Here is a 26,136-nt window from a genome sequence, read left to right as displayed (position 1 = left end):
GAGATAAGTAGAAAGACCAAAATCCATTCAAGGGACTAATTCCTTATAACAGATGTTTTTTATATGTATGGATAAGGAATAAAACATGTTTAAAAAATAAAATTATTTATCAATCATGTGAAAAGTAAAATATATCTAATTTGAGCTAACCAAATCAAATTCTTCATATCTGTCCGAGAGATTATAATTTTATTTAGTAGAGTAACTATTGCAAAAATCATACACAAATTTGGACGATTGAACCATTGGAACCGTAAGAATAATTTTATCGGAGGAGTCAGGTATCTTCGGATCAATTACCTAATTATGAAGAGAAGTTACACACAAGACCAATTAATTCATAAAAATTCAATTAAATGTACAGTCCTGGTACCTTTATCAGTTTCATTTGGAATATTTCTATCTCTCGTTGGATTATGACCATTCCACCCTGATTATGTGTGTAGAATCAGTGAGATATAGGCCAAAGACCTTTGCCAAGTGCCAACAATACAATTATAAAATGCAATCCCATTCTGAGCCTTGCCAATCTAGAGGCCTTTCAAATCACAATGTCCATAAGATACCAATAATTTAGAACACTTGGATTTCTATTTGTTCCCGTTTTGAGGGGGGTTTTGCAACGTCATTCTAGAACGAGAAAGAGGTAGCAACAAAAGCATTAATGAACTACAGTATAACATACATATGTATTATCTAATATTATATACCCTCGTTCAATCTTTATGTTTCTTTTTACTGTTCTTTTATTCGTGGGACTCTTATTTATTTTTACTTAAATATATTTTTAGTCTCTTAAAATAATAAGTAAATTTTTATTTGAGTTCTTATAATTTTTTTCTTTTTTTTTCAAAAATTTGAAATAACTATTTTTAATCCTTATAAGAGCAAATTTTAGTTTTAGTATTTTTTTTAATTTGCATCTCTCTAAAATCTAATATTTCTATTTTTACTTGCTGATGTTTATTATCTTGAATGAACCATAGCATAAAAGATGCTAAAGTCCAACCAACACAAAAAGTTACAAATTAGAAAACCCTCCTGATACAAGATCTCCCAAAGCCAAATAAAAAGCAAACACATCAAAAAAAGCTAATAAAATGAAAGATATCCTTTCTAGCATAACACCAAAACTCCATCACACCAATCCACCAAAGAATACTGCATTAGTTTATTGTCATTTTTGGCTGCCACAACGCCAATTCCTTCTACGTAGAAAACACCGCGATTATATAACAAGGAATTAATTGCCAAGAGCCATTAACATCTAAATGACGTGACGGGCTCACTTGGACCCAAGCTCCATGCATTCCAATAACAAACCATGTAAAACATGTAAAACTAGCAACACCATCCACATCCATAGCAGAACACATACATTATATATCTCTAACGTTTATTTTAAAATAGTCAAATAACATTTATTTTAAACGCATAAACAGTTAACGAGTGTCATAATCATAGCTAGAAACAAGAAACAATAATTTTAGCCTTTTGATTCAAAATGATGAAAACCATTTTATTGAACAATCAACCAGGTCCACAAGCCAAATATGTACGAACAGTATAATAGTTCCAATGTTGTAGAGCAACATGTTTAATCCGTAGGGGCCACTATAAGGTACATTACACATCACGTCCCTAATAACTAGCTTCCAATTCAAGTTCCAATTAACCACAACCATCAAGTGTTGTTGTGGCTAAATGGTTAACACAAGTCCTGGCAGTGACCGGTGATAGAGATCACGAGGCTGGCTTTCCCACAATGTCATGCTATCTTTGCTATCTTCCCTCCTTGGTGTCCTCAAATCCCTCACCACAAGCCACGTGTTAAAGTACTCTCTAAACTGAGTTATGAGGCCATTTTTGAGGGTCCAAACGTGCACCCAATAGGCCTTGCCCTCCCACCCCTCGGCAATCACGCAGTCTCCAATGGCGGTGACTTGCTTCGGCTCGAACCGGAAGCCCTTGGTGTGATCTGTTTCCCCTGTGAGCACCTTCATCATGTGGTGGCATTGAGGAGGGCCATGGAACCACCACTCAAGGTCACTTGCTAGCAGTTTGGCCACATTGTCCATTGTTTCTTGCCCTAATAGTGCCATGTAGAGCATTTCAACTGTTGCCTTGTTTTGCATCTCCACCTTTTAATGATCCTCCGTGTTGTGAATTTTTTTGTGTGAAATTTATGCTTCTGGGCTTATGTTTTAGGAAATGGTCACACTAGTTGTGAGTTGCATGGAGGACTTGGTGGTGTCACAATTTATAGGCATAGACAACAAGGTATGTATGAGTTTTGTAGGTTTTTTTATCAATGTACACTTTCTCTCCCTAGAAAATTCTCAATCTACACCTATTTGTAGCTTATATCCCAAAATGTACCACTTTTAGGCTTCATCAAGAAGTCGGGATTTGCCACCCGACTTCTAAACAGTGATTTTTTTTAATTTAAATTTTATTTTTAATTTTAAATTTATATTTTAGTTTAAATAATTAAAAATATTTTAAATTTAAACTTTGGTACTTTTATTTTAAATATTATATTATATAAAAAATATTTTTAATTGATTTTAAAAATAATTTTTTATTAAAATAATTTTTATTTGTTTAAGAAAATGATGTTATTTAATATAATTTTTTTTCTTACATTATTTAATTTATACAAGACTCATTTGATAATAGACTTTGTTTGATAATATTTAATTTATACAAGACATTTTTTTAGTTAACATTTTAATTTTAAAAATGATCTAAATTTTTTAAATATTATTTTTGCATTCATAAAAAAATTAAAACTTTTAATATTATTATTTTACTAAATATAATTTTTTTTATGTCATTACATTTTTTTAAAAAATGATAATTTTTTTGTTTAAGAATTTATTTATAGAAGAACATTACATTATAAATAAAATATTTATAATAATATTTGTCCAAGGGAAGACTAAAGATGAAGGTACGTTGGGATAATTATTTCTATTATGTCCTTGTTGCAGTCAAATTTCACATTTTTTTTCTACTCTCTCATTCATTTTCTTCTTCGTCTATCTTAGTAGGAATGCAAGTTGAAATAGAACGACGCTTTGCACTCTTCCTTCTCCCTGTGTCAGGACCCCATTGAACTCTTTCATATTTTTGCCACATTAATTCGTGTGGTAGTAAACCAAAGGAGTTGTGGTAGAAGTGTAAAATATTTTGTAGGCGGCACATAGTTCATGAGATCATGAAAGATTTACAAACAAACATGACCTGAGAACACGGTAAGTGTTTAGTATGATATGCATCACAATGATAATTTTGGGATTGTAACATCTAACATGACCCTAAACCTTCCCTGTGGTCTGGGTGTTAGAAGTGGGGCATGGGTCTCTCTTACAATAAATGTGTGGTTGTGTTTGTTAAATTTGTTAACAATGTGTGTATTTGATTCTTGTTGACCGTTATTCATTGCTTCGGAGATGACTTTGGAATACTGCAAGCTTGTGTTGATCATTGTCTGGGTTCGTCGGCCTTTAATAGCAAAGAATTTTGCGATCTTGAAATACGCCTCCTCACTCAACTATGACACACCGGCAAATGTCGTGTTTTTTAACATGGAATTAACTAACTCAGACAAATTTATAGTCATATGTCCCTAACATTTCCCCTCATCAAAGCATCGTACCCAATATTTTTTGGATAATTCAGCTACACTTGATTTATTCGCACGGATATTCCTAAGATGCAGTCAGTGCATCTTCTCCGTGTATGTTACGTTATGAAATTTGATTCAAAGTAAAGTTTAACAAAGAAATAAAATAGATTCTCACCAGTCAGCATGAGTGGTTTTTTCAAATGTTTTACAGTTTGAGTTATCACGAAGAAAATTTTGTGCAATGTGGCGTATCAGGTTGAAGAAACGGGATGTGTCCTAAACCCATTCATAAGTTAGTTGAGTTGTTATAGGCAGTTATAATCGAGGGGTGCCTATTTGAAATGAGAGAAATGTTAATTTGCAGAGTAACATGCCTTCTCAGATTCTTTAGGAAAATCCTCGCTGAAGTTGTCTCCCATTATACAATGGTGTAGGATCCGAAAGACATGGTTAGCTCAGTCTTGTGCATACTTATGCTATGGGGTTGCAATATGCAAACCCATTAATGCATGGATAGATGACCAAAACACATATTTAAGCATCTAGTGTTGGGTTTGTTTTAACAATGGGTTGAATGATTTGTATTATGACGTGTTTTTCGAGTTGCCGATGATCTTGTCTGAGCATTGGCGCGAGACAAGTGTGATGACCTCTGATACTCTTGATAGTTCATTTCTTATGTCTCTTTGAATTGCATGCACCTAAGTTCCATGTACAACCATTTTCATGTGATTTACACACGAAGTTTAGTCTTCTCTGCTCAGAATATATTGTTCTGCAATCGAATACATTGTGTGTGTTTTTTCATCAAATGTCATGCCAACCTCAAGTGCACCAGTTGGTGGTTGTACATTATCTTGTTGATGAACAAAATGGTGAGTGTGGTAGGTGATCAAGGTTCAACTCTTCACTGGACACCTAGGTTGGTGACATCGTGTTATTTTAGTGAGCATGAGGATCAACTAAGGTTACTTTTATTATTTTCATGTTAAAATTGTTATTGTTAGTACATCGTGTTATTTTTGTTTTATCATGTGTTTTGTTTATTATGTTTCAATCTCATTTTATTATTTAAGAGTTTTAATTTTTTCATAAAACATAACTAAACTGCGATAATTATATATTCATTGTGTTCTGTATAAAACATATTTTAAAAAAATCAAAAGTTTAAAAATTTTATATAAATTAAATATTATCAAACAAAGTATATTATCAACTAAGTCTTGTATAAATTAAATAATATAAGAAAAAAATTATATTTAATAACATCATTTTCTTAAATAAATAAAAATTACTTTAATAAAAAATTTATTTTTAAAATTAATTAAAAATATTTTTTATATAATATAATATTTAAAATAAAAGTACAGAAGTTTAAATTTAAAATATTTTTAATAATTTAAACTAAAACATAAATTTAAAATTTAAATTAAAAAAAACCACCATTTAGAAGTCGTGGTGGTAAATTCCAACTTTTCAATGAAGCCTAAAAATAGTGCAGTTTGGGATATAAGCTACAAACGGGTGTAGATGGGGAATTTTCCGGGGAGAGAAAGTGCATATTGGTAAAACAAAAAAAAAACCAGTTTTGTGCTTTATTATTGGTCAAAATTAAAAATGCATAGCCAGTTGAGATTGATTGATTTATGAGGTGGGGTATTGGAGGGTGTGGATTAGCTCCCTACAAGTTGTCATTAATGTTTGAACGGTTGAGATGACAAATGTGTCACACCAAGATAATAATTATAATTGTAAGAGGTGGAATGCTTTTTTATGAGGAGATAACAATTTGAACTTGTAGACTTACGTGCATGATATAGCCAAAATTAAATTTGGGGATAATATAGAATGACTAATCAGTCCTTGGGAAGTTTGACTTGTTATTAACTTGTGTGAAAAATGGATCGTTTTCATTAAATGTTATAATGCAGGACCAGCCCTTCTTTCCTTCAACATAGGCGGCAACTTGTGTTAGTACGAATGACTAGTTGATCACTTAAACATGTGGTTTCAAGTTTATTTGCGAGTTTTATATGTATAAATATGCATAAATAAAAATAAAATAACTTAATTATACGTCTTATCACTTAACTATTATTATTTTATTAAATTTTATATTGGTAAATTTATTAATTTCTTTTATGATCCTCTATTTATTTATTTATTTATTTTTTCATTGCGACTAAAATCAATAATTTGACAACATGAACCAAATAAACAATCGGAAGATATAATTGACTAAAATATAGTCAAATTTAAGAAGTTAAAAATAAAAATAAATATAAAACAAAAAACAAAGTTGACCAAAGCAGTAATTATTAATATATTATTATGATTTGGTATGACAGTGATAAGTGTGAAATCTGAATTCATTTGATAATCAATTTTGACTAATAATGATTATAATTTATTCATTTTATTATTTTCTTTTAATGAAATAACGAAGAAATTAACATCTTTGTAATTTTTTATGAGCATAAGTAAAAAAAAAAAAAGATTTCAAGAGCTTTAGAGGAAATTTATGAAAAAACGGAAGAAAAGGTCTTGAAGAGTTGGAAGAATTGGACAGCTCGCTTAACGCGCAATCCAGGCTTAATGTGAAGAAGACTCATGAGGAAGGCCAAATGTGACACCCTCTACCCCGACATATATATAAATAAATAAAATTGGTAAACAAAATCACATGGGTAAAAGGTTCACATTCACTTCAATTACCAAATAAAACTTATTAAAAACATATTCAGCTCAAAATAAGGCCGTCAAAATTTACAAAAATATTTTATTAAATCACTGAGGTGAAATAAAATAGACTAACATCATAAAATTAACATAAAAACTTATATCCCAATGTCACATCTTATCAGAGCGTTGTGTCCCGACGTCTTTCAGCACAATATTTCTTAAAGCAGTTCACCTAGCCATCTCCTCCCCCGAACACAAAGTTCAAGATCATCACAGGATCCAAATACAAACAGCAAACTGGGAGTGAGTTATCACATTCCTAACTAATAGAGAAACAAGACAACTAGATATACATATCATATAAACCAAATAAAACTTACTTACACGTATTTCACATAATTCACGTAATTTCACCACTTTGTCATTCAAAGTTCACTTTTCATCCATCAATCACACTTTTCAATCATCAATCACATTACACAAGAATCACACGCTCTGATCAAGACATAATAACACCTCAATTTCATAATAAACAATTAGCAAGCACATGAGACAATTATGCTAAGACTCAAGCCTACATGCAATGTGGTACCATGTCAGTGAAAAACCACCATGGGGCGCTTAGGAGCACATAACAAGACACACCACACAATGGGTTTGCCAGGTCACTCTCACTACATAAGATCATAGGGAAACCAGTCAGGGTCACAATGTTTTGCGAGAATACTCCAACCATATGGGATCAGCATAGGCTTAAAGGAGCACTCAAACCCAATGACCCCCAAGGCCTACACTCCGAAGAGTCCGTTAGGGCCTCTCTCTTCTGATTCAGGTCCAACCCCTAAAATCATTTTAGCACACAGATATTGCTAGTGAATTATACAATACCCACGACCTCACACTCGTGTCTTAAGCACGTACAACATATTGCGCTACAATTTAACACGGGTTCCTAAATAGGAACCTACACTTTCTCTTTAACACTGGTTCCTAAATAGGAAACCTACACTTTCTCTTTAACACTGCGCATTTATACTTTTCTCAAGATAACACTGGTCGGGTTATTATACAATTCACAGCTTACAACACAAATAATGTCACATCAAGAATTAATCACACACTTATTCACAATTTCACATCTCATAATGTCACAATCCACCATCACATGTTTTCACGTATCTCACAATTCAACACCTGTTCTACTTTACACTTTTACTCAATCTCAATAACAATATTATAATCTCAGGTCAACATATCATTCCACAATTCATCACATATTTCATTTATAAGCACTGCTCATGAATTATACAATATCACGACCTCACACTCATGTTTCAAACATGTTTAACACAATTGCACTACAATTTAACGCTGGTTCCTAACTAGGAATCTACACTTTCTCTTTAACACTGCGAATAAACACTTTTCTCAAGATAACACTGGTCGGGTTATTGTATAATTCATAGCTCCCGATATAATTAATGTAACATCAAGTGTTAACACATCCACTTATTCACAATCGAATATCATGTTCACACTTTAACATCTCATAACATCACATCCACCATCTTATAACATTCCCAATGATATTCATAAGATACAACATACACATGTTCATGAAATTTAACCATAATATTCTCAAACTCCAACACTTAATAATTTTTGGAATCATACTATAACACTCTACAATATTATTTACATAAATTATTAATATAAATAGCTACCTCTATATCTATAAACTAGCATACATTATATTGAATCACAAATTTCAAAGTAAGCTTTCAATACACAAATTCTAAATAATTATATGAACACTTTGGTCAGTTTCAATTATGATATTAATTTTTTAAAATTATATATAAAAACCTAAACAGCAAGAAAAAGAGAAAATATGTTAGGGACGCAGAGAATAAGAGGTGAGAACGTGATGCGAAGGACTATCCCTTATTCGAGGAAGGGAGAAACTCCTGAACTAAGAGGAATAAGCTTTTTTTTCATATATTCTGCTTATTACAAGATGATGGGTACTTATAACCAATCATTGGTATCGTAACTGCTCAACAGAATGAGCCTAACTACTTATCAAAAATAGAAACACGTGCGTCTAACTTCCACGAAGTGGATTACTTCACGTGGGCTAACAGTTATTACACGTGAACTAATAGGGTAGCCCTTCCACGTGGTAGTCCTGCAAGTGTGAAGGTCTAGCCCTAGCCCGCGTTGGTCTCGACGTCTGTGCATGTTCGTCGTCCTGTGCTTGTTCGTCATCTTCCTTGTGGGTTCCCTCATGAGCAATGCTAACAATACCCTCCCCTCCCAAAACCACCTTGTCCTCAAGGTGGTAGGTATCACGGAGCTCCGGCCATGGCTCCCAAGAGGTGTCTTCAGGAGGCTCACCAACCCACTGTGTAAGAACCAACGGGGTCGGCGTAGTGGAGGAAGGGTCGATCTTCATATCCAGGAAACACAGTGGCTTCCGGAGAGGGCGCTGGTCTCGGAATAGCAGAGGGCAAGGGGTGTGTTCAGCTGGCGGTGGACCATGGTGAAGGCGAAGGAGAGAGCAGTGGAAGACGGGGTGAATGCGCGACTCCGATGGCAGCTGAAGACGATATGCGACTGCTCCGATACGCTCCAGAACCTGGAAAGGCCCAAAAAAACGCTTGGAAAGTTTCTGGTAGGGTCGCCCTGTGATGGAACTTTGTCGCCCGGGTCTGAGTTTCACGTAGACCCACTGCCCTACCTCAAAGGAAATGTCTTCGCGTCTTGCGTCTGCGTGAGCCTTCATTCTCTCCTGGGCCTGCTTCAGACGTCGTTGGAATTTAGAATGCATGGTCTGGCGTGTTTCGAGCAAGGAATGGACAGCCTCATTATTAGTTGTCCCCGGAATGTAATCCAGCACCGTCGGAGGAGGCTTGCCGTAAGTAATTTCGAACGGAGTTAGGCCTGAACTTGAGTGCAACGAGGTGTTGTAACTCCATTCCGCGAGCGCCAAGTATTGGAACCATGTTGTGGGTTGAGAATGGACAAAGCAACGCAGGTATTGTTCAAGCACGCGATTCATCACCTCGGTCTGTCAATCGGACTGAGGGTGATAGGCCGTGCTTAATCTCAGTCGTGTACCGCTGAGTCAAAATAATTCCTTCCAAAAGGAACTTAAGAAGATGGGATCTCGATCAGATACAATGCTCCTGGGGAAGCCGTGCAGCTTGCAGATGATATCCAGGAACAAGGTCGCGACTTTGAACGCGGTGAAACCGGAGGACAATGCACCCAAATGCACCCCCTTGGAATAACGGTCTACTACGACGAGGATAACCGAGAATCCATTGGAAGGAGGCAAGTGTGTGATGAAATCCATCGAGAGGTCCTCCCACACCCTTGTAGGCGATGGTAATGGCTGCAGCAGGCCGGCGGGGCGGCGTGTGATACTCTTAACCTGCTGACATATGGAACACTCCTTAATGAAGCGTTTAACATCCTGCTTTAAACTTGACCAGAAGAAGTTAGATTCAACACGGTGGGTGGTCTTTGCTATACCCAGATGGCCCCCTAGTGGTGAAGCATGATATTCCATCAGTAAGCTCGAGATGCATGGATTATCAGAATTTAGCCATATGCGACCTTTATACAGTATCAAACCATTGCAGATTGAATGATCAGGGTATTGGGATGGGTTTGATTGGATCGAAGTTACCATCAGCTTGAATTCGTGGGAAGCCTCCAAGGATTGTCTAATCTCCGTCATGAAGTCAAGTTGAGGCACTGATAAGATCATCAATTTCCCTGCCGGCGGAGGCAGTCTTGAGAGAGTATCCGCGACCACGTTGGTGGCGCCCGCCTTGTACTGGATAGTATACTCATAACCCAGCAATTTCGCGAGATAATAGTGTTGCTCTGGAGTCTGAATAATTTGGGTCATCAGCTCCCGGAGGCTTTGTGATCGGTGAGAATCACGAACGGCCTTCCCAGTAAGTATTGCCTCCATTTGCATACGGCGGCGACGATAGCATGAAGCTCCCTAATGTAGGTGGAAGTGTGAAGGAGACGAGGGCCGAGACACTTACTGAAATAAGCCAAGGGGTGGCCCTCCTGCTGCAGCACAACGCCGATAGCTAAACTTGAGGCGTTAGTCTCGAGAACGAAGGGCCTCAAGAAATCGGGTAAAGCAAGTACTGGGGCGAAAACCATGGCATATTTAAGTGCATCAAAGGCGGTCTAGGCTTCCGGGGTCCACGAGAAAGTGTCCTTGCAAAGTAAGCTCGTGAGAGGGGCAGCGATAGAAGCATAACCCTTCACAAATTTCCGGTAGAAATCGGTGAGACCGAGGAAGGATCTTAGTGCCTTGGCTGATGAAGGAGGTGGCCAGTTGGTGATGGCCTGAACCTTAGAAGGTTCCGGTGCGACCCCCTTACCGGAAACGATGTGACCTAGATAGTCGATGCTCTCCTGCGCAAACAAACATTTAGAGTGTTTGAGGTAGAATTTACCTTGTAATAATGCATTGAAGATGGTCTCCAGGTGCTCGACGTGTGCTTGCAGTGAGTCACTATACACCAGTATATCATCAAAGAATACGGTGGCGAAACGGCACAAGTATGGCTGCAGAAGTTGATTCATGGCGAATTGGAACGTGGAAGGCGCGTTACACAGCCCGAAGGGCATGACCAGATACTCGAAGTGACCATGATGAGTTCAAAATGCAGTTTTCTGTATGTCCTCATCATGCATTAAGATTTGGTGGAACCCTTGCCGGAGGTCCAGCTTGGAGAACCAGTGAGCATGGCCAAGCTCATCTAATAATTCTTCAATGGTAGGGATAGGGAAGCGGTCACGGATCGTGATGGCATTAAGCGCACGGTAGTCCACGCATAGACGCCAGGTCCCATCCTTCTTCTTCACGAGGAGTACCGGAGAAGAATAGGGACTGGTACTAGGGTGAATCAAGCCGGCTGAGAGGAGGTCGGAGATCTGCTTTTCTATCTCATTTTTCTGAAAATGAGGATAGCGGTAGGGTCTGACGTTGATCGGTGCCGATGATGGTTGTAAAGGAATGCGATGGACCACACTGCGTGGGGGTGGTAGTTGGGATGGAGTTTGGAAGAGATGACTATAGCGCTGGAGTAGGTTCGTGATGGAGGGGATGGAATGTTGGGCCGTGGGTGGTTCGGGCGGGTTATCGGGCACCACACGTAAGTGAAAAAATGCTGAAGCTGAACCCGTGTGGATAAGGCGTTTGAGTTGGGCCGCAGAAGTCAGTTCTGGCCCAAGAGTAACATTTGCCTTAAGTGAGATATCCTGGCCTAGGTGGTTAAACTGCATAATGAACGTGGTGTAATCAGTAGTTACAGGCCCAAGTTTCTTTAACCAGTCAATGCCTAGGACCGCGTCGGTGCCACTGATCTGAAGGAGATGGAAGGTGACGGTGAAGGAGTGCCCCTGGATGGTTACCGGAATGTCAGGGCAGGTTTGACCACACTCCAACATTGAGCCATTACCGACAAGGACGTGGAGAGGATGAGTAGCTTGAACTGAAAGTCTAAGGAAGTGCGCAATTCGGGGTTGAAGGAAATTGTGGGTACTCCCACTGTCAATGAGGAAGGTGAGTCGTGCATGCTTGATCATGCCGAAGATACGGAAAGTTTCCGACGAGGGCAGACCAGATAATGCGTGTAAACTAATGTGAGAACAATCGGTATCAGGTGGTGGTTCGGGTGGATCAGGAACCACAGTGATTGGTTCTTCCTCGGGACCAAGATCGACAGGTATCGGTGAGGATTGTTCGTCCGCTATGAGTAGCATGATTCGGCCTTTGCAGCGGTGGTTCGCGTTCCATTTTTCGTCACAATTATAACACAGGCCCTTCTCACGACGAAACGCCATCTCTTCCGGCGTACGACGCACGTAGGGCGGTTTTGGCTTGTTCGTGGTTTCGGAGATTTGACTCGCGAATGACGATGGCTGAGTATAAGTGCGAGGTGGCGGAATCTATCGTGGAGTTTCTCCTCCTGGAGCTTAGCCAAAGTTGTGGCCTGCAAGAGAGAAATAGGTTGAAGTGCAAGAACTTCACGTCGAATATCAGGGTTTAATCCTGAAATAAAACAACTCAAAAGGAATGGAGGAGGAAGTCCGATGACACGATTCACTAATCGCTCGAATTCGGTCAAATATTCATTCACGGAGCCGCGTTGCATCAATTTGAACAGTGCACCTTTCGGATCATCATAAAACGTAGGAGCAAATCGAGATTCTAAGGCTTGGAGGAAGGAGTCCCATGACGTGATGAGGCCGTTGCTGTACATCCATTGGTACCAGCTTAAGGCGACGCCGTCGAGGTAAAGAGAAGCCACAGTTATTCTCTCTTCCTCTGGAGTGTTTTGATATTGAAAGAGTTGAGTGATCTTAAAGATCCATCTGAGGGGATCTCGGCCATCAAAACGAGGTATATCCAGCTTGACAATGTTACGCTGGTGGTTATGGTTATTGGCAGTGGCGGTGGTTGGCTGACCGGAGTCGCGGAGACGGAGGTGATCCAAAATCGAATCAACCTTGCTGGAGAGGTCAGCGTATCGTTCATTGATGGAGGCTTGGCTATTGGTTAGACGCGTGATGGCGTCTTCGAGACGATCGGTGGTCGTCTTCCTGGTTCCGTGGTCAGCCATGGCGATGGCGACGGTGGAGGTCGGACCAGTTGTTAGGGACGCAGAGAATAAGAGGTGAGAACGTGATGCGAAGGACTATCCCTTATTCGAGGAAGGGAGAAACTCCTGAACTAAGAGGAATAAGCTTTTTTTTCATATATTCTGTTTATTACAAGATGATGGGTACTTATAACCAATCATTGGTATCGTAACTGCTCAACAGAATGAGCCTAACTACTTATCAGAAATAGAAACACGTGCGTCTAACTTCCACGAAGTGGATTACTTCACGTGGGCTAACAGTTATTACACGTGAACTAATAGGGTAGCCCTTCCACGTGGTAGTCCTGCAAGTGTGAAGGTCTAGCCCTAGCCCGCGTTGGTCTCGACGTCTGTGCATGTTCGTCGTCCTGTGCTTGTTCGTCATCTTCCTTGTGGGTTCCCTCATGAGCAATGCTAACAAAATACAAAATCAATATCTCTCTCTAAATTTTCTCCTTACTTTATTTCATCAATTCATATTAATTAGAAAAAGTACTCGATTTATAGGGTTCACGCTCAACACAATAGCATATCAATTTCACAAAAATTGGTCTGTCAAACATATATAATTCACTGTAATAATTATAAGGATAAAAATGAAAATTGCAAAAGCACCCTAAAACTCATTCCAATTGATATCTCTAAGGATCCCTACACATGTTCTCACTAATTCCTAATTGTAAATAACTCATTCCTTACCTCTAAGCGGACTCACGTGTCTTCTAACATCAATAGCAGCATCTCTAGCGGTTTCCTGAGATTCCTTCAGTTATTCCTCCGACTCTTCCGATAGAATTCTCAAACGTCAGAGAGACGGAGAAGAGATTGAAACCTCCACTTGTATTGTCTTCATGCGATTCCTTTTTCTCCCTGCATGAATATTATCTCGCAAATCCCAACGGTGAAGATGTGCGCAATTGAATTTCGAACAACATATCCAAATTTCATTAAAATCCAACGGTTAATCAAACCGGGATTGTAATTTTACTGAGACAGTTTTAGGTTTCTGCGGGAAAGGAAAAGGCGACAATGCGAAAGGTATTTCTCTCAGCTCAAACATGATATCAAAATTCCCAACGGTGAGAATTCTCGTAATTGGGTTGCCAATGTAGTACTCAAATTTCACAACGATCCAACGGTGAACAAGTCCGAGATCGTCGTTTTTCCGAGACAGATTAGGTGGCCTACTGGAAAAAGAGAGGGTTCTGGGAGAAGAGAGAAGAAACGAAATTGTGAGGCAGAGGAGGCTGAGGAGTCAGTCTGAAAACTGACCTAACATGTTGCTATTTATAGCGAGGGGCATTTACGACTTATTATTTACTCTATTTATTTATTTATTATTTATTATTTTATAAAAACAAACTTTATTTTATTCTCTATCAAACAAATAAATAAAATACTCTTTTTATTTTCTCTCAAATCATTATTTTAATTAATAATTATATCTCCTTATTTATTTATTTATAAAATCTCATCATTTTTTTAAAACTCTATTTATTTATAAATAACAATCCTTTTTAATCTAGTTTACGAAAATTGGGATGTTACACCAAAGGCGCACTTATCGCGAAAACCGCACTAAGCGCGAAGTTAGCGAGAAAAGTAAGCTATCTTAGGCCTATAAAAGGAGTAGAAAAAAGACACACTAAGTCTCAAGATTCTCTATTAAATATATCCAAAGCCTAAGTCTATCTTTTGGGGGAAACTCTCCTTCTTTAGTCATTCCTCATTTTCTTTCTTCTAGTCATCTAGCTCCTTCTTCCATCCACGTTAACCTCTGAATTATAAAGTTTCTCATGGCTATAGGAGGTTAAACTCCCTTTGTTAGGAGCTTGATAGACCAAACTCTTGTAATATAACTATGTTTATTATCTATTTAATGTAATTTTGTTTCTATTATTTTTCTATGTGATTTTCTATTTATTATGACTTTATCATCCATATAATGTTTGGAGGGTAATGCATTGAAAAATGGTTATTTTCTAAAGAACTGAGGAAGGGTATCTAAATAAATTCATTGTTAGAAATAGATTGATATTTGTTTTGCTCAATTTTTGCATCTCTTATCTTAATGTGGTTTGTTATTTTTATCTCTATAAAGAAATTTGGAGAAAAAAATAAATAAATTAGGCTCTTCATGCGGGAAATCAAAGATAGAGTATCTTAATTAGTAGATATGAGTGGAAACAAGGATTTCATTATATAGAGAAAATCATTAACATTGCATTACAAGTAATTTTGGCATGCTAAATTATTGTTTATTTTTCTAGTTATCTATTTCTTTTTCCATTACTCCAATTTTCACACTTACAATTTCTTATCTTTTCTTTCTCTTCGAATTGCTTAACATCACTTAAGTATAATTAAAGTCTATGTAAATTTGACACTTGGACTTCAATTTTAACTTAACTACTTGTAACAAATTGATATATTTACCAACGAATTAACAGACATATTTTTTTTTTCAAGACATGAATGCTCACCAGACATATATTGCAAAATTAAATAGACAAGAAATTGTGTGAAAAATGATCACTTGTAAATACCATTTTATATTTTTTTATGAGAAAATAAATTTTATTGAAATAAATAGTACAAAAAGTATTCATCAAAATATTATTATTATTTATTTATTTAATAATTAATATTCAGAAGTATTTTTTTAATTTTCATAAAATCTATGAATAAATGTGTTGAAAATGAATACTACTTTTGTCCCTAAATATAAAAATTATTTTTGGGAAATTTGTTTGTTTAGATTTATAGGATCTCTTTCAATTTCTCTTGATTAGTTATTTTTTTATCAAAATATTTTTAATTATTTTACATTTCTTAGTCAATAAACAATAAATATTATAAATTAATAAGATAAATATTTCTCTCGTATAAGGATGGGAGAAAATGAATAGCTACAAATCAATAAAATAAAAGAACAAAACTTATATATAGACTACAATTTTTTAGATATTTTTTGTGCTGTTCTCTTATCAAAATTAGAATTTCATATTTGTAATATACAAAATAAAAATTAAATTAATGATAAACATAGGTTATCGTGATTAAACTTCAGTTAATTTTGATAGGATAACATCACCAAAATATCACCTAAAGAATTGTATGCATGAGTTTTGTCTTTAAGATAAACTGCATAATCATTATTCTCTTTACATGAATTTTTTTTATACATCTTCTCTTTACACATATTAATTAATTAATTAAGTAGAAAATAATTAAGATGATGAGTTTTAATAATCTGAAAAATCATTTTAAGAAAAAAAAATATAAATTATTAATAAATTTAATATCATTGGCTAAACAAATCAACTTTTTTAATTCTTGTAGATTAATTTTAAAAAAATAAAACATATATATAAAGACAGAAATAATATTTGATTTGACAAGTTTTTGTTAACATTACCATGCACACACCATACAATGTTATGCAAGATCCTTATCCCTTATATGCTGCTACTCTTTTCCTACCTACCAGCCCTAAAGTGTTGATATGCCTATTTCTTTAACAACTTCTTATTGCAATACTTTTATCATTTAGCTTTTTTATGTCTCATATTACTCATTTAATTTTAATCGTTTCTCTCTTTTTAATTTCTCTTTTTATTGTATAGTATGAAAATATTTTATCGTTAGGAAAATGATTCCATTTGCATTTACTATACAAATAATCTAAAATACTAATTTAATGGTCATGTGGTACCTCGTGGGAGTCCCCATATGAGCATGATGGTCATCATAACGAACCATAATTAATCTAATTTCAGCCCCATTTAGGTATCACAAATCTCAGTTAGTAGGACCACTTGGATAGTTGACCCGTTACGATCAGAGAACAATGATTCGATGAAGATGCAGTGGCATTGCCATTCGCAGGAAAAGGACAGTGTTTGACCATTCAACTCCTTTTTTTAGACCTTTTGGATCATCATAATCTTCTTGAAGACTGTGCACTAATTTGTTCTTAATGAGTTGAAAATATATATATATGTGTTCTTACAGAGTTCTTGGTAAACCCGAATTCCTTCCATCTCTTTTGGGTGTATATATCCTGATCTTCTTTGTAATGTTTATTTGAAAATATAGCTGTCTAATGATCTCCGAGTCCGGGCGAGGTGTGAATAGCTGCAAAAAAGAAAGACTCTAGTGCCTAATACGAATCTTAGGTGTTAGTCTAACATTGATTGATTATTTTACTTAATTTTTCTTCTAATGTTCTTATGTTTATATATATATATATATAAATATATATATATATATATATATATATATATATATATATGAATTTCATCAGTGAAGACGAATTAAAAAAATTATATCAAAGATATATATGCTTTCACTGAAAAATTAGTATTAGCTAGAAGATTTAGGACATTTTGCTTATTTACATGTGACCATATAATTCTTATTTTGCTAAAGTAACTCGATTAACTCATTTATAATTTGGTGCAAAAGATAGTGAGAAACCACATCTAGCTAATGACGCGCCTTGCACATTATTTTTAATTCATTAAAATAAGCATATGCATAAAAATTAGAAGTGTAATTATCAGATATCCATATATACTTCAAAAGCAATATTTTAAGCATAATTAAACAAAGGGCAAAGCAAATGAGTGGTGAACACAATTGCATAATATATGGTCCATTAGTTAACTAACATTAGTTTCATGATTGGTGGGGAGCCCTTCCTTATATAGGTTTGATTCTCTTTCGTATATGATCTCTATATATTTCTTTTGATACAGAAAAATAAAATAGATAAAAGGACAACGACCCCTAATTCCATGGATACATGCAACAAGAAGTATTAATTACGTACAAGCACAAATGGATCGAGCATATGCATATATGGAAGCCCCTCATGTACATAGAGTTTGGACGTTCTCCTAATCAATGAATAGCTTGGCCATAAATCCATAATCCACGTAGAATGTGTCATTGACATTTGAGAGAACGACAATGTTCTAAAAGCTCATGGATGAGAATTGAGAACCAATCCAATCTATCATCCTCCAACCAGCAATTTTGGAGACTATGCATTGATTTTAATTAGGTCATACTAAATATCCATGAGTTTGACATGCATATTAATTGCAGGTCATGGCATTTGCCCCGAGCCCCATTATTGGTCCATTATATTCTAGTTAAATCACTGTTTGAGGTGACATATGTTAGGAGAAGGATCATTTTCAATCCAGAGAGACTCTGAAGATTGTACAAAAGAATGATCATTTCCACTGTTTGATGCCGTGTTAGTGTGTTTAATTAAGACCGTGTTAGTGTGTTTAATTAAGACTCTGAAGATTAAATTATTTATTATAATAATTGATTATTATAATTAATTCATTTTAGTTAAGTTTATTGAAAAATGATTTTCAGATAATTAATTTTGTTTGGATACAATAAAAAAAATAGATTTTACATAGTAAATTGTAGAAAAGGTAGTAAATTACACTATTACAAAACATTGTTTTTACGACGTGCAATCTATGACGGTTTTTGAGAACCGATTTAGTATATGGTACGGTGGCACTTTCGTAAATAAATGCAAAATTTTTATGACGGTCTTATGAAAACCGCCTTAGAAGCCTTAGAAGATTATCATATTAAGACAGTTTTGTAAAAATCATTTTAGAATATTTTTCATTATTTTTTAAATTTCATTTCTCTCTCCACTCTTTCGTCTGTTGACTCTTAGACTTCCCCTCTGCCTCTTTACTCCCCCTTTAGGTTTCCATAGCCTTTGTGAAAGGGACCAAGCAATGTCTTCGGCAACGTTCTCTACAAGGCTGCCATTAAGGTCGTTGACGTTCTCACCGCCATGGCTATCCCCGTCAAGCTCTCCAACCGTGACGTCCTCATGAAGACCGTGGCTCTCATGAAGACCTGATCCTCATGAAGATCGTGACGTCCTCATTAGTTGAAGAAGACTCCTCCAATGCACCACGCGAACCCTCCTCTAGTGCACCCAACCCTTCCTCTACCTCACTCTCCGCTCAGGCGACTCCTCTCTCCTCCAATGCTTCACGCTCCACCGCACAAACCCTAATAACCCCCTCCTCGCTCCCCTTCCCCTGATCCCCTCCCCCGCCGTCGACTCCGCCTACGCCGTCCTTGCCCAACATCTACGTCCTCGGTGGCTCCATCCACGACGTCCCCTCCCCCAATGTCTGGTTCCTCAACTACCGCTTCAACCACTGGCTCCACGGTCATCCCTCCATGCGTGTTGGTCGCGAATTCGCTGTCGCGGGAGTCCTCCACGGCAAGATCTACATCCTTAGTGGTTATGTAGCTGACACCTGGTCCTCAACCCCGCCACTAGCCACTGGGAGAGAGTTGGCAGTCCGACGGAGGTCCGTGAGAAGTGGATGCACGCCAGCACCGTCATCGGGGAGCGGATCTACGCAATGGCAGATCGCGGTGGCATCATGTACGAGCTTAGCAGCGACTAGTGGGAGAGCGTGGGGGTAGAATTGGATCAAGGGTGGAAGGGGAGGGCGTGCGTGGTGGAAGGGATTTTGTACTACTATGATTATTTGGGGAAAATCAAAGGGTTCAATGTGGGGCGTGGGGCGTGGGAGGAGTTGAAGGGGTTGGAGAAGGGTTTGCCTAAGTTTCTGTGTTGGGCTACCGTGGTTGATTTGGGTGGGAAATTGTGTGTGGTTTGGGAGTGCCAGAGGAATGGGAATGAAATGGAGATTTAGTGAGCTGAGATTGGAGTGAAGAAGAATTCAGATAGGGAATTGTGGGGCCAACTTGGTTGGTTCGGGAAGGTATTTTCTGTTCTCCAAGGCTCTTCCATTGTCAACTGTTCTTCTATTTCCTTGTGACCATACATTACATGTAAGCATTCTTTGATTTTACTACATTGAATTACTGCCACTTGCTCTTAGGCACCATTTCCTGCTCCGATGTTTCTATGTCAAATTGTGAATGATAAATAAATAGGAGCTCCTCAACTAGTATTGCGCTTTGAAGTGAATCAAGTCATGTGTTAATGGAATGAAAGTTTGTGTATGAGTGTCTCTGCAACCTTGAATTTTAGTTACTGGATGATCTGAGTAAGCAATACTCTTGTTCTTGCATAGGAATTCAAGATTGGCTTACTTCAAGTAATTTAATTTAGTTTATCTTAACTTTAAAACCTGTGATGTTATTATTTTTATGTTGATGCAACATGCTGATAGAAAACTACTGTTACATTGAAATCAGCTTGTAATTTAGTTTAGTTTATCTTAACTTTAAAACCTGTGATGTTATTATTTTTATGATTGATGGTGATGATCCCTGCCAAAAAAATGACCTTTCATATGGTCTTGCCAAAAGTTAGGTATGTGTTGTAGTGGGAGTCCAAGAATCTGATTGTTGTGAGCACTGCAATTCAAGATTGGCTTACTTCAAGTAATTGATTTAGGCTATAACTTTCTGATAAAGCGAAGTTATTATTTTCTAAGTAGTGTTGTGAATGATGTTCATATCCCTTTTTTTGTTTTTTTTCCTGTTCTTTTATGTTTTTAATTGCAGTGATGGATGCATATAATTTAATGTCCATGCATACTCTTTTCATGTTTATCCGTTGAATGAGAGGTTACCATATTACTTTTAATGTCTGTCCTGCTTATTATTGACAGCTAAACTTGTAGAAAAAGTTGTACTTCTTGGAGCACCCATCCCAATCATGGATGAGAACTGGGAAGCAACTAGAAGGGTTTGCGGGGGATTTAATTTTCCTCTTAATAGATTGTTCTTGTAACATCAACACGTTACTCTAATGAAGTCGTTATTTGAAATACTTTATGTACTTAAATTGTAATGTTACAAATGGCGATATCATATGGTATTCCTCCAGCATTCAGTATGGAATTGGGATCTTGCAGTCTATCTAGAATGAATCCAAGAGCCTGAAGAAATCACTTAAGGTGATTATTTGTGCCCTTTTACTAAATTTAATATTATATAATTATATTTTTTATTATTAGTAATATACATAATTTTTATTACTCAATGTTAGCTTTTAGTTCATTTACTATTAATTAATTATATTTATTAATTATTAGTAATATAGATAATTTTTATTACTCAGTGTTAGGTTTTAGTTAATTTAATATTATTTTATTATATTTATTGATCATTAGTAATATACATATTTTTTATTAGTCATTGTTAGATTTTAGATAAATTTTATTACTCATTATCAGTTTTTACTTTATTTAATTTTATATATTCATTATTATTAATATAGATAGTTTGGTAATTATGTATAAATAAATATTATTAATTAATCTCATTTATTAATTTGCAGGTTAAACAAAAAAAAATACAAATACTACGACAGTTGTTAATAGACTGATGTAGAATGTCGTCTGAAACTAAGACGTTATTGTAGACTGTCTTAGTATGTTTGACTTTCTAAGACGGTTATTGGAATAACCGTCTTAGATTTTGAATTATAGATTAACCGTCGTAGAAAATTTAATTTATAACGACATAGTATTTTTTGGTATTTTATGACACCCGTTTTTATGACGATTCAAAATCGTCGTAAAATGCCCGATTTAACCGTCGTAAAATGTCCCTTTTCCAGTAGTGCTAAAAAAAAAGGTATGTATGAAAGTTAAAGAAAGAAAAGTTGCTGAAAAATTTGGGGTAATTTGGAAATAATATTCTTTAGAGGAAAAAAAAATTGTCTAAAAATAATCATAAGTCTTTAAATTCACATGTATGACAACAATTTATCTATTTTTTTTTACAAAATCTAACTATTGTCTCAAACACACATTACAAATAGCTTTTTTTACTAAAAAAACAACAACAAAAAATTGAAATCTTCAAAATGTCTCTAGGAGAATATTTTTTTATGAATTACTAAATGAAAAAATAATCATTAAAAGTGGACCATTTAATTGTATAAACATTCCACCTCTAACTAATTTCGAGTCCTCACTTAATAACTAATTAAACAATTGTTAACTGAAATAACATAATTGTCAATATTTAAAAATTCCCCTCAAGTTGGAAGGTAGAAAAGATCCAACCTGGATATCAAAGTGCAAAAGAATGACTTGGATAAGGTTTAATTTGGTATGTGGGTCTACTAACTAATCTTGTTAAGCAACATGAACCAATTAATATTGAAGCCAGATTGAACATGTTTTTTTAATGAAACGACAGTATCATTTTCATTAGACATTGTCAATGTTCATTAAATATTTTTTCCTATCAAAGATATCACTTATCATATTTATATGTATCAAATGTTTTGAATTACTGAGAAAAGACTAACATTGAATAAAATTTCAAAAGTCACTTTTTAAATTAGAAAAACATTTAAGTTCATGATAAAATAAATTTTATTTTATTTTCAAATTTTAATTTAATAAAAACATTTAGCTTATTAAAAATAAGTGGAAAAATATAAATGATAATAAAAAGAAAAGGAGAATGCATTAAATGAGCAAAAGAAGATTAAAAATATAGCAACAAGTTTAATTGAACTAAAATATTTTAATTTGAATTAATACAACAAAATTTTAAAAATACAAACAATATGACATACATTCAACGTTGTTGGCTTGAGCCTACATGGTGAAGACAATTTTTCTTTGAATAACCTGGGATGACACACAGAACATCACTTTCGTTGACCAAAATCATGAATATCCATTTCAGTGTGGATACAAGAGGAGACAAGATAACCCTTTGTACTTCTTTTCTTTTCTGGGTCGAGGGAGATCATTGGCTTGTGACATGGTGACCAATATGCTTCATTGTGCAACTCTCTAAACAATCATCTACATACGTTGGAGACACTTTCCAACGTACATACAGGATGTATGTAGTTTATGTACTCATGATGAGCATGCTTACAAGTAGCAACAACATGAGAACAAAGCATGTGCAATTTCTGGAATTTGTCACAGTCACACCACCTTTCTTCCAGCTTGATCGTGAAATCTCCAGTGAGCCGAACCTCTCTCAGGTTTATTGTCTCCTGAACCAAGAATCGTGTGAGCGTTTGTCTTTCTAAGTGCATCTTTGACGACCTTGTTTAGTACTTCCATATAAAGTTGGCTAGATGCAAGCATTGTTGCAACTTCTCTCCCTCTTTTGTTGAACAATGCATTACACCTTACATATGTAGATTTTACTAGTGCACTTATTGGCAAATTTCTTGATTTCTTAAGTACCGAATTAATCGACTCAGCAAGATTTGTGATCATGTGCCCTCATTGTCAGCTACCATCCCATGCAAGAGTCCATTTTTCTCGCGAAATCTTGTTAAGCCAATTAATTTCCCGGTCAGCATCTTCTTCTTCCCTCAGCATGTTGTAGTAGTGATTGAATGTAGGCTCAATCCTTGCATATTCCTAGTAGTTATAAACATACAATTTTAATATTGTGAATAATACAAAATGAAAGAAGTTCGGCACTCACCTATATTGATAATTAATTTTTTGATGGAGTTCTTGTACCTCCTCATGTAATTTTGTGCAATATGTTGAATACAGAACACATGCACAAAATTTTGTGTCGTCCACCCATTATCACGACTTGAGTAAGAACTTTTGATTGACTCGTGCCTATCTATAATCAAATATAGACCATGTTGTGGAGTGACATGCCTTTTTAGATTTAGGAGGAAGAATAGTCATGCTCCCATTGATTCAGTCTCGACAACTACAAAAGCTATCGGAAGAATTTTATGGTTGTCATCTTGTATAATTGTCACAAGAAAGGTCTCTTTGTACTTACCGTACAACTATGTTCCATTGACCTAAACTATGGGCTTGCAATATTAAAACTCATCGATACACAATCTGAAGCTCCTAAAAAAGGCAATGGAACACGACAAAACCCTCTATGGTTGACATCCTTGTGGTGGCATTGGCAATGTTTAATCCTTTTCCATTACCACATCAAGAAGAAATCGTTCCATAGCTTGCAATAATCTCGATATATCGTGGTACGATCTTTCCTAGTTGTCGTAGATGTTTTCAATAGCGTTTTGCTTTGTCAACCATGCTTTGTGGTACGTGTTGGTGTATCCTTCATTGCTTTTGATGGATCATTTCCAATCCAGTTATGGATGCTTTTACTGGTCAGCAAATACAACAATTTTGCAAGATCTTGTGAGATTGAAGGATTTGAACATGTATGAGGTTCACAAAGCTTTCTTTTTTCCCACTATGTGGAGGAAAGGATGAATGATGCCCCATACCTCCAAGCACAACTATCATCATCACAAATGTTAATTAGCTTTGTTGGATTTGATAGTTGTGTCTTATAGTTAGCTTCTTTTCTCACATGATATTGTTGCAAAGTATGTTGTAGTCTTGTTTTGTCAAGAAACACATCCATTCGAAGAGATTCCCCACCAGATGTTGGACTTCTTCATGATTCAAGCTAAAGTCGTATTCAAAATCTTGAAAATTGGATTCTTCAAAACTTTTCATATGGGGTGGTATGTAGCATGGTGGTACAGTTGTGATTGGTGAAATACGCTTAACTTCTTCGTCATCATCTTCCTCTTGGGATTGATTGTGAAGAACTTTGTCTTCGTCCTCACTAAAGGGACCAAGTTCTTTATTACGTAAGTATGGCTCTACTGTAAACTCAGGCTTGTTTGGTCAGGTTGATGAGGAAGGCCCTATTGCGGGGGTACTGAAGTATGGGTGAGGTTGATCCTTAATAGCATCAAATGCTTGTGAGTGGAAAATAAAGCAAAAATAAGTTGGATAAAAGAAGATGTGTTTGGTTCAAATACATTTTGTCCAGGTTGGGTTAAAGAAAAAGTGCCTTGGGTTGCACTGGATGTGTGTGAATAATGGGACTAAGGATAATATTATGGTTGATGCGGTACTAGTTTAGGGTTTGGGATGGAACTGTATTATGCTCGATGTTTGCATACAAATCACAGCATTGAAGAATCTCAGTTTGAGGAATAACTGAAATTATACCTTTCAAGTCTTCGTTTTCAACAAGTTGGATTGTTGTAAATTTTAGCATTTCGCATTCCACTATGTATGGGTATTAGAATGAAATATTGCATACTTGGTCCATTGGTTAAAGAGAAGCCGTTCGTGGATTTTTCTTTTCAAGGCCTCAAGTGTGAGGCCTCACTTTGTTTGAAAGAACAATGGGTGGGGGCTTTGAAAAGTATCATTTTCATTAGTTTTGATTATTTGACCATTGTAGGGCACTACCCATTTGACAGATAAGGAAGACATATTGTGTAATAAAGAAAGAACATAGAAACAAATGTGACAGAGGGTTTGTGTTTACAAACTTGGAAGAAAGTAATAGAGCAAGGAAGTGTTGTGCGGATGTATTAAATGAAGGTGGACATGAGTTCTATATATAGGGGTCAGAGTTAAGGGTTTACGACCTAGGGTAAGGATTAGGGTTTAGAGCATTGGATTTCCTAACTTGAATAGATAAGGGTTTCAAATAAATTGGATTCCTTGACGTGAATAGATGAAGGTCTGAAATAAGTTGGATTCCTGACGTGAGTGGATAAGGGTCTAAAATAAATTGGATTCCCTGACTTGAGTAAATAAGGGCCTAAAAGAAATTGGATTCCTTGGTGTGAAAGAAAAAAGGGTTTGTCTCCTCTTAAGTATAGGGTTCAGGTTAGGGTTAAAGGTTTATGACCTAGGGTTAGGTTTAAGAGCATTGGATTCCCTGACATGAATAAATGAGGGTCTGAAATAAATTGGACATGTGAGTGAGAGAAGAAGAAAAAGACATGTAACATCAGAGAAAATAGGGTTTGTCTCCTCTTAAGTGTAGGGTTTTTGGTTAGGGTTAAGGGTTTACGACCTAGGGTTAGGGTTTAGAGCATTGGATACCCTGATGTAAATAGATGAGGGCTTGAAATAAACTAGACTCCATAAAGTAAATGGATGAGGGTCTGAAATAAATTGGATTCCATGACGTGAGTAGATAAGGGTCTGAAATAAATTGGATTCCCTGACGTTAGAGAAAAAAGGGTCTATATCTTCTTAAGTGTAAGATTTGGGTTAGGGTTAAGGGTTTAAGACCTAGGGTTAGGATTAAGAGCATTGAATTCCCTAGCATGAATAAATGAGGGCCTGAAATAAATTGGATTTCCTGACCTGAATAAATAAG

The 26,136-nt window shown here is 35.9% G+C and overlaps 2 protein-coding genes and 1 pseudogene across 2 annotated transcripts; 1 reads left to right on the top strand and 2 right to left on the bottom strand.

Moving 5' to 3' along the window:
- Window positions 1-1,470: 1,470 nt before the first annotated feature.
- Window positions 1,471-2,298, bottom strand: LOC100795464 (senescence associated gene 20). The gene has a single exon (XM_003552243.4). The coding sequence runs from the start codon at window positions 2,133-2,135 to the stop codon at window positions 1,701-1,703; it is 435 nt and encodes a 144-aa protein (XP_003552291.1). The 5' UTR covers window positions 2,136-2,298; the 3' UTR covers window positions 1,471-1,700.
- Window positions 2,299-10,528: 8,230 nt separating this feature from the next.
- Window positions 10,529-10,930, bottom strand: LOC121173973 (uncharacterized mitochondrial protein AtMg00860-like). Its single transcript, XM_041011845.1, has one exon. It carries the CDS (start codon window positions 10,928-10,930, stop codon window positions 10,529-10,531), a length of 402 nt encoding a protein of 133 aa, XP_040867779.1.
- Window positions 10,931-12,970: 2,040 nt separating this feature from the next.
- On the top strand, window positions 12,971-19,838 carry LOC113000222 (F-box/kelch-repeat protein SKIP6-like; annotated as a pseudogene).
- Window positions 19,839-26,136: the final 6,298 nt, after the last annotated feature.

Source organism: Glycine max, chromosome 18 (genome assembly GCF_000004515.6).
Source record: "Glycine max cultivar Williams 82 chromosome 18, Glycine_max_v4.0, whole genome shotgun sequence".
In the NCBI taxonomy this organism is placed as follows: domain Eukaryota; kingdom Viridiplantae; phylum Streptophyta; class Magnoliopsida; order Fabales; family Fabaceae; genus Glycine; species Glycine max.
The sequence above is the reverse complement of the archived record's forward strand: the minus strand, read 5'-3'. Positions and strand labels throughout refer to the sequence as shown.

Coding starts and splice junctions, on each gene's coding strand:
- LOC100795464 (XM_003552243.4), bottom strand. CDS start 2,135: ATGCAAAACAAGGCAACAGTTGAAATGCTCTACATGGCACTATTAGGG.
- LOC121173973 (XM_041011845.1), bottom strand. CDS start 10,930: ATGAATCAACTTCTGCAGCCATACTTGTGCCGTTTCGCCACCGTATTC.